Below are 13,444 nucleotides of genomic sequence, written 5' to 3'. Positions count from 1 at the left end.
TATTATGATTTTGTGCGTATTCAACGTGGATTTGATTCGAAAATATCTAATTCTTTACTGTAGTCTTTTCATTTAAACAGTTATTAACAGAAAATTATAATTGGAAATCCAATTTATATTAACCAGAAATTTAAATAAAGTAAGTTAGTTGTTGTTATTTTTTAATAGGTTAATGGTTCCAAACTGGCGGCGTTTCGGTTAGGTTCGTTTCTTTTCCGTTAGATTAGTTACATTTTAGTAGACGTTTCTTTTATTTATTTATTTATTTTGTTCAAGAACTACCATGAATCAATAACTAGTGACGTTTGGCACTAGGCGACCTGCCAGGGCTCCCCTCCGGGAGGAGTCCGTCTGGACCACGAACAGGCGAAAGCGCCGCCATTTTGGAACCATAGGTAACATTAACAGCAATCTTTAATATTTATGATTATGCTTATAAAATAATGGACAGTCTTCTATACTTCTTATACAGTATGGCCGGTGTAGCCATGATAACAGTCAATAAACGCTCAGATAGAAGATCGTAATCATCGCAGTAACACCTTAAATTTTAAGTGTTATTGTGATGATTACAATCTTCTATCTGAGTGTTTATTGAACGTTTATAAAATAGTTAATTTCAAGTAATTGATAAATACCCATCAACGGCAAAATGAATAAAACCATTGAACATAAACGGCACTTTATCAATGAATGGGCTTCTTCTTCTATGTGTTTCATATGGAATGAATGGGCTTCTTCTTCTTCTATCTGTTTCATATGGAATGAATGGGCTGGCGTGTGTTTTCCGGGTAATCTTCACTAATTACGGGTTAGTTTGCCATTGAAACTCTTTCCGAGAGACTGATCTTCCACATGTTACGTTGCCTAAACAATTGATGTGCCTTACTGTTCATTCCTAGATCTAAAGCGATATCTACTGAATGAGTTGATACTATTTATAAAAGCGATAATATGAGAGCTGCCATTCCAAATATCACGTAAAGTACAAACCCATGAATTTCATGATATGATCATTAATAAATTTTAATTAATTTTATATATTTTGTATGTATATTACAGTATATAAAAACGTATTTTCACACACGGAACGGTTTAATTGTTCTAAGTTTTAAAATATTGTTACATTCGAATTTCATCGTATTTATTTTTAATATGTCGAAGAAGGCGTAAGTTAGGAGAAAATGTTACTTCTTTAATAAATATAGAATAGATTTCATTAATAGAATAACATTAATTTATTGTTGTTTGTATTGTTAGATCATTTATAAAAGGAACAGATCCTTAGGTGTTAGATTTTCATTACTGATCAATACACTAAGATTCGATAAAGCGAACATTATTACTCAATGACTAAGAATGAGAAAACTTCCATTACCTTGGCTTGTTTGAAACTATTCATGGGTTCAAACAAGCCAAAATTATTTTTGTAAAATATCTTTGGTTGCCTTAATTCAGCAGTATCACCTCTGAAAAGTTTCGAAGCATGGTTATCCCGGATACGTTGAGTTCCGTCCCTCATCATCTGGCCTCCCTTTTGTGGGCCTGGCAAAATCCACGAAGAGCCTGAAAAAAGGCCCTCTTAGTGCCCACAGGGCGGAAAGAGTAAAAACAAAAAATAATTCCAACATTGTGTTTAAAAAGATGAGTGCCGAGGAATTTGAAGGTAACTTATTAAATAATATCTGTCGCAAACTATGAAAAAGGAAATCAGGAATCTCAAAGCTAGCTGGACTTTTTCAAAAAAATGATGAGAATAAGCATCGTCATAATTTACTATAAATTAAAAATAATAATACTAATCTCTTCAGAAGAAAAGAAAATACCTTGCAAAATATTGAACGTATATAAAAGAAATATTTTAATTAAAATATAAAACAAAATGTTTTGAAAAGAACTGAAAAGAAATAAAAATCAATTCAGAAAGATTTATATTAGTTAAATCAACAACTGGTGAATGAAATTTGAGGAAACATAAACAGTCAGTTCATTTTTCACGGCGTATGATTAAAGTCCGGAGGTGGGCATGTGAACACAAAACAATATTAGTTATACAGTATTAGTAAATTTTGAAATACGAGTATTAAAGATATTGCGATATTGACCTATAAATTATGAATATTATTCATAAAATGAAAAATGTTCCAATCATTAGAACAGAAATTATTAAACATTTTATTTAGAAGATTAATATAGAATTTTTTTTATCTCTTCCTTTATCCTCCTGCTTATATAAATTTTTTGTTAGAAAGTAAGTACTCCTTATTTATATATAATAGATTGTTTGTTAATCAAATAAATATCCTTATTTATTGAATAAGGGAAAAATTAGAAAATTTTTGTAGTCAAAAACGTTGTTATATCTTTAATGTCTTTCGATTTATTTCTTATAATTTAAGATTTTATTTTTTATAAAAATATTTTAATATTATTATAACGTATTACTTTAACGACATGCCATAACGTGGGGATAGTGCATGTTTTTGACATGCACTATTCTCATGGGCAAACGAGCATTGGAATTCGTTGGCTGAGTTTTATGTGCTATGAAAAAAGGTGACATTCTGATTGCATCTAATGACTGAGTATTGAAACTAAAAAAATGCGTCGTGTTCTTATAAAACTGCTGCTACGTATCCTACGATGTAATCAGCTTTGGTCAAGTGCATTAAAGAGGTATGTTCAAAAGGTGTCAGTCTTTGTGTTGGTAATACTCGTAAAACGGCGAAGCAAATCCTTCTCCAAAATTACACAAACGATTCATCAACATTTAGGGCATCGCTTGGATAGTTCATCTGTTTGCTGAGCAGACATAAATTGGTAAAATGTCGAGTCACTAGTGTAGGAGAGAAATAACCGATTACGCATCCAATATTGTACAATTAAAATGAACACATACCGGAGTATGAATTCGTTGAAAATTATGATGAATCTCTATTCTGGTTTGATTGCCAGATAACTATACCATCGATTTTAAGGCTGTTAAGACTGTTAAGTGCAAGAAAACTGGAAAAGAAAAAAATGCGCTATTCTGTTGGGCTGACGTGTATGATCCCAAAACACGAAGTTTGTAAATTGTCTCCTATGTTTGTATTTCGATTTGAAAACCCCCCGAAAGGCTGCCTTGTGTATGAAACGAAAGATGGACTAATGATAGCAAAGATGTTTATAGAAGGGTATAATCCAAAATCTGGAAATACCCGGCTCAATTAACCGAGAGTCATGACAGTAACTCCGCGCCAAGTAAAAAAGTCACTGAATGAGTATATATACAGGAGTCAGAGTTACCGATTTCCGGGGGTCGACTTCTCCGCCCTCTAAACGCTTAATAGTAATTCCAAATACCTCGTTCGAAAGATAATTGATTTCTTAGATGTTATGGAAAATTTCAAGAATTTCTATAGAGGTTGCCGAAATATAAGTAGTTGAAAAGTGCAAAAATATCCAAAAAGAAAACAATATTTTCTTCATCCCGCACGGCAGACTCTCCTAGAGAAAAAAACACTGGGTCTCTAGAAAGCTCAAATTTTTAACAAAGTCTTTCTCTTTATTAAGGTGAAGAAAAACCAGAAAACTCCACGTGGCCTGCCCATTGGCCATGCCCAAACCCATGACTAACTAACTATCAATGTTCGGTGATTTTATCCAGTCGACTACTGGAGGGCGCTTATTAGAATTCTTTCTTTTCAAGATCTATAAACATAAGGTCAAGAGCATCGCGGCAGTCACCATGTTGGGGCTCTTTTGATGTGTACGGTGTTTCTATAGCAAAGCTGATAGTTTGTTTCTTTCGATCTCAATTAGTTGGATTTCTTGTTATATATATATATATATATTTTAGAAATGGTTTGTTATTCAGCACCGAATTGTAAAAATTTGACAGCCAAAGGTGTAAGATTGTTTCGTTTTCAAATCCAGGAGACTAAATGGCTTCAATATTGCTTGAATATATTCAATAAGAAAAGTTCAACTGAAATTTAGTGCATATTTTATAATTATTATCCTTTTATAAATTCATATTTTGATACAAATAATGCTATTTGCTGTATGTACTGTCATTCAGTGTGATCATGTTGCATTTTCTGAGATAACAGTTTTAGTTAAATTGGAAATACAGTATCAAGTTACTAATAGAGATTTAAATATTTTGTAGTTAGATGAAATCAAAAATCCAGTATATAAACTACTTTAATATTTAACACTTATTATAAAATGTTTGCAGCATACATCATTAAAGTGGTAACATCATCACTAAACATGATTCTCAGATCAGTACTAGTCTATAGACTGTTTGTGGTAAAGTTTTAGTTTTCTGACGGGTTGTATAACAACATTATGTAATTTATTAACCCATAAACTGTCAGAATACATTTGTATTTATTAATTTTATGTTATGGCATATTACAGATTGATATGTAGACTATTTGTGGCAGGATTCTGAAAATTCTTTACTTGTCTAAACCTGTAATATCTTGAACGCATGTCTTAATTTTTTACCATGCCCAGTAACTTAAATAACTGCATTATGCCAAGTTCTGCAAATTGGGCGAGTATGAAGTATGCTAATATGTAGTTTTTCTTCATAAGCTTGATTATTAAGCCAAACGAACTGCCGAATTATCGGACTATAAGTTTGATACCATTGTTAAAGCAGCCGAGGTAGACAAATCAAGAATAATAGATAGCAAAAGAAGTACTGCAACGCATCTCTAAAACGAACTAGAAATCTTCCAGGCTACGGGTGAAAAAACACATAGCATCCGTCTTCTCTTAAATGCATTAAAGACAATTCCACCCACATGAATTGAATCGAAAAGAGCATTCTCGGTAGCAGGACTTTTCTTTAGTAAAATAAGAATCAAATTGAGTGATCGGAGTATCTTTGCTTTTTAAGATCTTATTATAAAAATTTACAATAATATTTTGTATTATGTTTTATTTAAATAACGAAAATTATCTTCTAAGTTAGAAAAATAAAATTTCATTTTTTGATAAAAGTTTTTTTTTTCTTTTCTTTAAATTTTCAACCCAATTGAAGGACATTTTAGTTGTAAGTAGTTTCCAACAAACTTTAATAAACTTTTTCTATTTGTGAAAATTTCTACGTAATTCAAAAGTAATTTTTATACGTATTTTACACAGCATTATTAATATTATTACCATTCGGTTTTAAGATTTATTTTATATCTAAAAAATAATTATATCCCCGGGATTCCAGGAAACAGTTCATTTTTTCCCGGAATCCCGGGACAAGCAAAAGACCGGGAAATGAGAAACCTTAATTCTGATGTTATGTGTTTTGGAAAGTTCAAACAGGGATTCGTATTACACAACCACATATGCATTTTTTTCTTTTTTGACTTTTTTGGCTTCAGGGACTCTGAAAACGTGGAAATTTGCAAATAACTTGGAAAGTCAAATTTGACAAGGTTGCAATACTTTATCTTGTTATGTATATGTTACTGTGAATAACCGATATCTGGCGAATGTCAGCATTCATACAGTCGTTTCATGTATGTACGAATTATTTGCTAAATATCATTATTTCTCACTTACACCGGCAAATGTCGACATTCAGCATGCACTGATGGTGAATGTTGAATAAAAATATTTTTATTGCGTTAAGACAAAAATGCAACTTTTTAATATGTCAAAATAGGAGAAAGCTTAAGTAACAGCACATGTAAATAAACTGTTGAACCAAAAACGAACAGTACGCTGTAAATCATTATATAAAATAATACAATAATAAACTTACATAAATTATGTGATTAACATTACACAATCGTTACATTACATTTCGGGCATCTGTACGACCACGGTCGACATCAGGGACTCAAATTGGTGATTCCGTATGAATACAAATTCGTACGGAATCACCAATTTGAGCAGAAGGAAACGGCGAAGAATTTGGCGACAGACTGTCGCCTCTCTGTCGATATCGGCTTCTCTGGTGTCGTTTCGACCTCCACCAAAGCTTATCTGTGCTTGTCGACATACACCGGCGATTGTTCGAATGTATAATAATATAACCATATTATTTCACCGACGTATTTTGTATGTGTCGACATTCATTGGAAAATATCGCCATTCTCTAATTTCGGTCTTTCACAGTAACAGTTATATCCATTTGTAACCAGTTATCTAAGGATTCAAATGCAGGTGTCTAAGAGATAAATGTGTAATTCGATTTTCTATTGTAGTTTTAGTAAATGAAAGAATAAAAAACTTATGGATTGCTACATTGGCTGCCGAACAAGATTCACTTGAATTAGGCAGCCATTGATAACTCATTCAGACAAGAAAAAATTATTATAGATGTCATTTATCAAACAGCAATATTCAAAATCCGTGGTGATAAGCTTAACATTATTAAATAAAAAATATGGCCAAAATAGGACCATCAGCTAAAACAGATGGCTTTTGTAGAGAATTATGGTGTGCACTACATGCTTGCTTCAGTGAATATCGTAGTTTTCTAGGCTTATATACTACGGTAACTACAAAACACCTTACACATTATAGTATTTATTCTTATCGTTAGTACAGTCTTCAAAAGTATTATCCGTAATCTTATAAACAAGCAAATTTTAACTTCGATAAAACACGAATAGCGTCAACAGTAAAACAATTCCACTTTTCAATGTTCCTATTTTACTCACTAGGCAGCATTAGTGCTTTCCATGGATGACTATAGAGATGAAATTTATTTTTATATATTATACCACATTACATTATATATATATTGATATTTGTGTATATTTTTCTGTTACAGATCAACTAATTCCTTATTAATAATGGATGATGAATGTATTTTGAAAGAATCTCTAGTTGATATTAGTACGAATCTGGAAAAAATTCGTAGCACCAAAACAAAATTAAAAATGAAATATCTTTCTACTAAAGAGACTGCTTCATTAATTATGGAAAGAATCAAGACAGAGATATTTATTGAGTTTGATGAAGTTTTAAAGTTAAAACTACAGTCTTTGGATAATATGGAGAAGGAACAAGAAGAAAAATTTTCACGTTTAAATAACGATAAAAACTATTCTGAAACTGAAAAATCCATTTCACTAATTAGAGAAACCGAATTACTCGACGAGAAACTCTCTTCATATCTATATTTCGATTTTGTAGCTGATGACACATTTGAGGCTAAATATTCGATTGGTTACCTTCAAACTTGTCCAGTTAAGCCAGAAAATTTAACTCTGGAAATTAAAAACCAAAGAAAATACAAACTCGGAACAGAGTTAGAAGTTTGGGTTAAAAGTAGTAAACCATGGCATTCTTCGTTATTACGTTCATTATCTGGATGTGCAGAAGACCCAAATGGGATGAGAGTGATACCAAGAATAATAGATAAGAATGATGGTTGTTATATATTTTACTTCTGTTTCGATAGCTGTTTTAGTTATCGTATTCAGATTACATTATACGGTCGTCCCATAAAGAATAGTCCTATTATTGTCGAAATTGAACCTGAAATGCCGAATAAATCTAACACAATAACGAAAACATAACATTCACCAAAATGGAAAGATAATTGATGTCAATGTCGAAAGATACATCGTTAAAAATAAATCAGGTAAAAGCAGCTGCATTTCAATAAAGGAAGACCAGAATCAACATGAACAAAAACTATTTCGAATTATATATAAAAAAGAACTTAATCCCATTATGAAGTATCGTAATGAAACTGATTTAAATATAAACCAAGAAATTATAAATGTCAATTGTATGTCATTTATAAAACAAATGTATTTGAGAACGAAATGCCAAATATTAAATCTGAAGTGGACAATATCAGCGTGAAGAAAACTTAAGACAATTCAAGGTAGCTTGTATCTTAAAGGAAAAATAATCCTCAGTCTGTGGCGCACAAAAAATTTATAATTTGGTTTTTGGATGTTCTAGTTAATAGATAGCGTTTTTGGCAGAATGTTTAAAACGGTCAGTGAGGTTTTCATCCACAACATTGATTCTCGTTCTTAATTAACAATCTTCGAAAATTGCCATCATAAAAACTTATAAAAATTTGTAATATTAATTCAATAAAATTCATTGATTATAAAAATTTATATTTTAAAGAATAAAATTCAGTTTTCTTTTTACAAAGCTGTTCAATTACTTTAGTAATGGTTCTTCAATTTCTCTGCATGTATTTAGCCTATAGCGAAGTCAGTCCGTTCGATCGTGATTATGGCATGGTAGATCTTAAATAATTTTTTAAAAAGCATAACATAGAAAATGACTTTTCACTGATACATTGTTACCGGAAGCGTTGCAAGTATTACTTTTACGGCCGTTATATATAACGGAAAGTATAGTGATGGATCAAAAAAAGAACTTCAGATTTTTGTATTTTTGGGCTTAAGGGACTTCGAAACGTCGAGAAATGCAAAAATTGGATTTATTTCCTATATGTATGGATGTTTGTTTGTGTTGGGAGCACGATGTTTTGTTTATCCACTTTGGAGTTTGTGTTTTTTGTCGAAAATTTCAGATATTTTGCATTGAGATTTGTGTATTAGAGGAATTGAGGCTATTAAATTTTTGTGGTTAAAGGTTAAAGGGGTGGGAGAAAGAGGAGTGGTATTTCGAAAGGGTCGGACTTATTGTTCTGGTTATTAGCATTTACAGGATTTTAAAAAATAAAACTCGTGTAAAATAAAACATCAAAAGATTTAATTTTGAGTGTAGCTCAAAATTAAATATTTTGTCGTTTTATATTGTAAAAAGATGTTTTTAATATGTCATAACAGATGGCGCCATACAGAATGCTAACTTTATTACCGGGAAAGTTACGCAACTCGTTTATGGATTTAAAAAAGAATTTATAGATATCAGGACTACCCGCCAAGTAAAAAAAGTCATTGACTATATATATACAGGAATCAGAGTTGCCGATTTTCGGAGGTCGATATTCTGAAGTACAGTGTGAGATATCTCGTTCGAAAGAAAATTGTTTTCTGAGATAGTGTGCAAAATTTCAAGATTTTCTATAAAGCGGTTGCCGAAATATAAGCAATCGAAAAGTTCAAGAATCGTCCAAAAAGCTGTATTTTCTTCAGGTTCTTAATCCGGCACCGCAGACGCTCGTAGAGAGAGAGAGAGAAAGAGAGAAAAGAAAGCAGGGTCTAGAAAGCTGAAATTTTAAATTTAAGTATTTTTTTCGTTATCAGTGAGATGCTGGCGAAACTTTCGAGTCGATAAGTCAGAGTTTACGGGTTTCCATAGAGCTAATTCAGTTTTACGGCTTAATTTTATGCTTATAAGGATAAAATTGCATGAAAATAAATGAATTTGATTCAGGTTTACCCAGAATTACAAAAACTCAAATTTATGCCAATTAAAACTTACAAGGATTTTTCTATACGGCGTACCGTATAGAAAAATCCTTGTAAGTCCGCGGCGTATCGAAAGCGTCGTCGGCGACGCGTTCAGTGGGCGGTCGCCGAGCGCCGACCGATCCTATGTTTTGACGTAATAATACAATTTTTAAACAAAAACAATTAATATCCAAACAAAAACATCTGAGATTTAAAAAAATCGCCATGTAAAAATTTATGATAATATAGACGACGGACAAAAGATTTCTTAGTTTTTCTTTGGTAAAGATAAGCTTGGCGCTTGGAAGCGAAATGCATAAAGTGATAATACAGATAAAAATCTAGTGGGTACCGCTTCCAAGTGCCAAGCTTATCTTTACCAAAGAAAAACTAAGAAAACTTTTGTCCGTCGTCTAAATTGTCATAAATTTTTACTCGACGAGATCTCAGATGTTTTTGTTTGGATTAGGCTGTACTGTATCATTTGCGCACTTCAAAACTGCATCAATGACATTTTCTCATGGAGCTATTGCAAACGGTTTAAAAAATTTTTTTTACCACAACTTAAATTCGGCTTTCAAAATTGCTGGATTTGTAGAAGGCTAATAAGAGGCATAAAATTCACATCTGACGAAAATATTTCATTGCACTTACTATTGGAGCTTAATGCTGTTTTTCGTTCTTAAATTGCCATCATTGGCAATTTTCTTCTTGGTAAATACTCGCATAAAGCAATTCATAGTATCGAAAATTACTAAAATATCTAGTATAACATATAACAGAATATAAAGAAACTTATTAATTAAAAGAATATATAGGATATTTTAAGTTTTTAATGACATATTTTTTATTTTAAATGGTTTAAATGATGAATTTTTAATTGCTATCATAAATTACCTACTGAGAATTTAAATAACCCACTGTGTACCTAGAATTTGCTCTCTGTCAGCAATTAATAATTAAAACATAAAATCTAATAAAATATTAATAAGTATAATAAATATGCAAATAATAAATCCGTGCATTAGAAATTCATGAATGAAACGAAATAATTTAAAAATACAGTACTGTAATTTTCAGCAATGTTACAACTAACTCAGTTGTAACATATTGGAAATATTGCGGATTAGTGCTCTGTTACGACTGCTTAAACTTGAACAATTATGTGAGGGACGAACAGACCCACAATAAAGTGTTATTTTAAATTTTAATTTGGAAAATATAATCGGTTAATTTCGAACGTTTTATCGAGTTAGGCTAAAAGCCATAAAATTTATTTCCCACGGAGTTTGTTCCTTGTTGAGTCGAATCAAGTTAGTCAGGGATGTGTCACCAGGAACTTTTGATGGAGAATCCATATTGGACGTGCGACCGTTAAAGGCCATCACCTGACCTCATGGAAAAAACCCAAGAGAAAAAAAAAAGAGAAAAGAAAACGATCCCGAGGTCAGTCGTCATCCGAAGTCCCTCTACAGAAGTCGTCATTCAAACCCGCCCAACCAAGTCGTTCTCCAAATCATTAAAACCGTGCCCCAGGATTAAAACCGGAACACCGAATTAAAACCGCGACCAGGATTAAACCCGAGAAAAACATTCGTGCTGGATTAAGCCTCTACACTCCTCCGTGCCTCCACCCCAGTGAACGGACAAGATTCTGATTCAAGATTCAACGACAAGATTCAAAGAACTGTCCATCCAAGAACTGTCCATTCAAGATTCAAAGAACTGTCCATCGACAAGGTATTTATCAACCCGCGATTCGGTTGTAAACTCTCTCTCTCCGCGGCCTAGTATAGTTAAGGACAATAATATGCCGATAGTATTTAGTATCTCTGTATAGTATTTAGTTCGACTTAATTAAAATCGTTATTTACTTGTTACTATGGAGTCCGAGTAAGTTACTTCCGCGTCTCTCTCCTCACCTCTACTCCGAATCCAAGCGCTCACACGCTACCGCTCGCGAATCTTTAGACGTAACGTCACGATTTCCGAGTCCCCCAGAGACTCGGTGGTGTCAGATTCAGCCCTCCTGACAGGGCGCCAAAGAGGTGCCGACCCTACGGTCACAATTATGATGAGAAGTATTGATGAAGAGTTATGAAAACGTTTTTATTTTTAACTAGCAGATGAGCCCGGCGTTTCTCGGATAAAAAGTAATGATAGCAAAGACTAAGATTATTACATTATAGCCGATCTTATCCGTTTTCACCGTGTGCAAGAATTAGGTCTCCCCTCTTCCGAGACTAATTAGAAAATTTTTAGATAGCGGCACACCGTGATAACGATAATTAATTTAACCCCTCTCTCTCCCCCGTGGTGGGAATTTCGAAAAATCCCTTCTTAATGTGCATTCTCATGGCATACCCTATTAAAACGCAATCAAAAACGCCAAAAACAGCATCTAAAATAGTATAATAGAAGCGGAGTTCTTCATAGTAGGTTTTAATTAATTAATCCTGTCCCTCTTTCCGTGGGGAAGGGGGAATTTCCAAAAATCCCTTTTTAATGTACTGTACAGTTACAGTACCAAATTTCAACTTTCATCTCCTAACCGTTTGGGTTCTGCGCTTATTATTATTATTATTATTATCATTATCAACCCATCTCGATTATATTATACGATTTTGTACTTATTTGGACAGTACGAAGTATTTTTCAAAAATTAACACGGTTAAAGTGATAAAAGTCAATATTTTTTATTAGAATGAAATTGGATTGATGGGATAAGACGATCTGCCAAAGAGATATCTCTCGGGAGGACTTTCTACGGGAAACTTGCCCATATTTAGGTGTTAGATACGTGAAGAAAACTCGAAAAACTGTACGTAGTAAGGCACAATCCACGAAGTACTACCACTGTTTAATGGTTATATCCACTCACTCTCTGCTGGGCTCTACGCTTGGACATAACACGTATAATATGAATTCGTTACGTTTGATAGAATTAATGTAGCATTTTAAATTAGCTTTAAATGATAAACTTTCGTCGAGAGTCACGGCACTCACTCCGCGCCAAGTAAAACAGTCACCGACTGATTGTACGAGGTAAATGCAGGAGTCAGAGTCGCCGTTTTCGGAGATCGATTTCTTCTCCTTCCAAACGTCTACAGTAATTCTAAATATTTCATTCGAAAAATAATTGTTTTCTTAGGTAGTGTGCAAAGTTTCAGATTTTTCAATAAAGGGGTTGCCAAAATATAAACAATTGAAAATTCAAAATTCTCCAACAGAAACTGTATTTTTTTTTCTTCATACGGCATTGCAGACGCTTGTAGAAAAGAAACTACTAGGTCTAAAAAGCTTAAATTTTAAACTTAAGCCTATCTTGTTATCAGTGAGGTGCTGGCTAAACTTCCGGGTCGATAGGACAAAGTTCACAGAAATTTCTCATAGAATTTTTTGCTTAATTTAGAACTTTTATTGCTTAATTTAATGCCTATGAGGATAATATTTCATCGAAACGAATGATTTTTATTCAAAATGTTATTCAGAATACAAAAGCTCAAATTTCTGCAAATTAAAACTTTTCAGAAAGATTATACTAAACGACGCAACGTATCATAGCATTCGATCTGCAGCCATCGTCGAACGCCGACCGAACTGTACGTCATCGTCTTATGCCTTGACGTATAGCACAATTGTTAAACAAAAACATCTGAGATGTAAAAAATTGCGCCAAGTAAAACATTATGACAATTTGACTGACAGGGCAAACCGCTGAACCTAAAGAAATGAGATTTGGTACACAGTTATTATACTGTACGTCATGGAAACTCACACTAAGAAGGGATTTTTCGAAATTCCCCCGCAGGGGGAGAGGGAGAGCATTAAGGCTTAACCGGAAAAAACGGCTTCTACTTTACTGTTTTAGATGCGATTTTTTGTTTTCAACGACGTTTAGTCTTCATTGAGTACTTAGATGTATTAAAATGATAACATTTCAGACATTATTATAAATATTTCTATATATTTCGATTTTTTAACCAAATGTTCGAACCGTTTTAAATTGGAATTTGTCATTGCATATTGGTTCGATTATAGAACGATTGTAAACGTTCCAGAAAATTGATCAAATTGAAAACAGTTCGTTTTATTCTCAGCGGTAGGTG

At 32.8% G+C, this 13,444-nt stretch overlaps 1 protein-coding gene across 1 annotated transcript; it reads left to right on the top strand.

Annotated features, from left to right (window-relative positions):
* Positions 1-2,186: 2,186 nt before the first annotated feature.
* LOC111626250 lies at positions 2,187-8,101 on the top strand. Its single transcript, XM_023369560.1, has 2 exons — positions 2,187-2,251; positions 6,776-8,101. The coding sequence occupies exon 2, from the start codon at positions 6,798-6,800 to the stop codon at positions 7,524-7,526; it is 729 nt and encodes a 242-aa protein (XP_023225328.1). The 5' UTR covers positions 2,187-2,251; positions 6,776-6,797; the 3' UTR covers positions 7,527-8,101.
* Positions 8,102-13,444: the final 5,343 nt, after the last annotated feature.

Source organism: Centruroides sculpturatus, unplaced genomic scaffold, assembly GCF_000671375.1.
Source record: "Centruroides sculpturatus isolate CEXI.00-Female unplaced genomic scaffold, Cexi_2.0 scaffold369, whole genome shotgun sequence".
Lineage (NCBI taxonomy): Eukaryota > Metazoa > Arthropoda > Arachnida > Scorpiones > Buthidae > Centruroides > Centruroides sculpturatus.
The sequence above is the reverse complement of the archived record's forward strand: the minus strand, read 5'-3'. Positions and strand labels throughout refer to the sequence as shown.

Bases quoted from the DNA above. Each gene is read 5' to 3' on its own strand.
- LOC111626250 (XM_023369560.1), top strand. From the start codon at position 6,798: ATGGATGATGAATGTATTTTGAAAGAATCTCTAGTTGATATTAGTACG.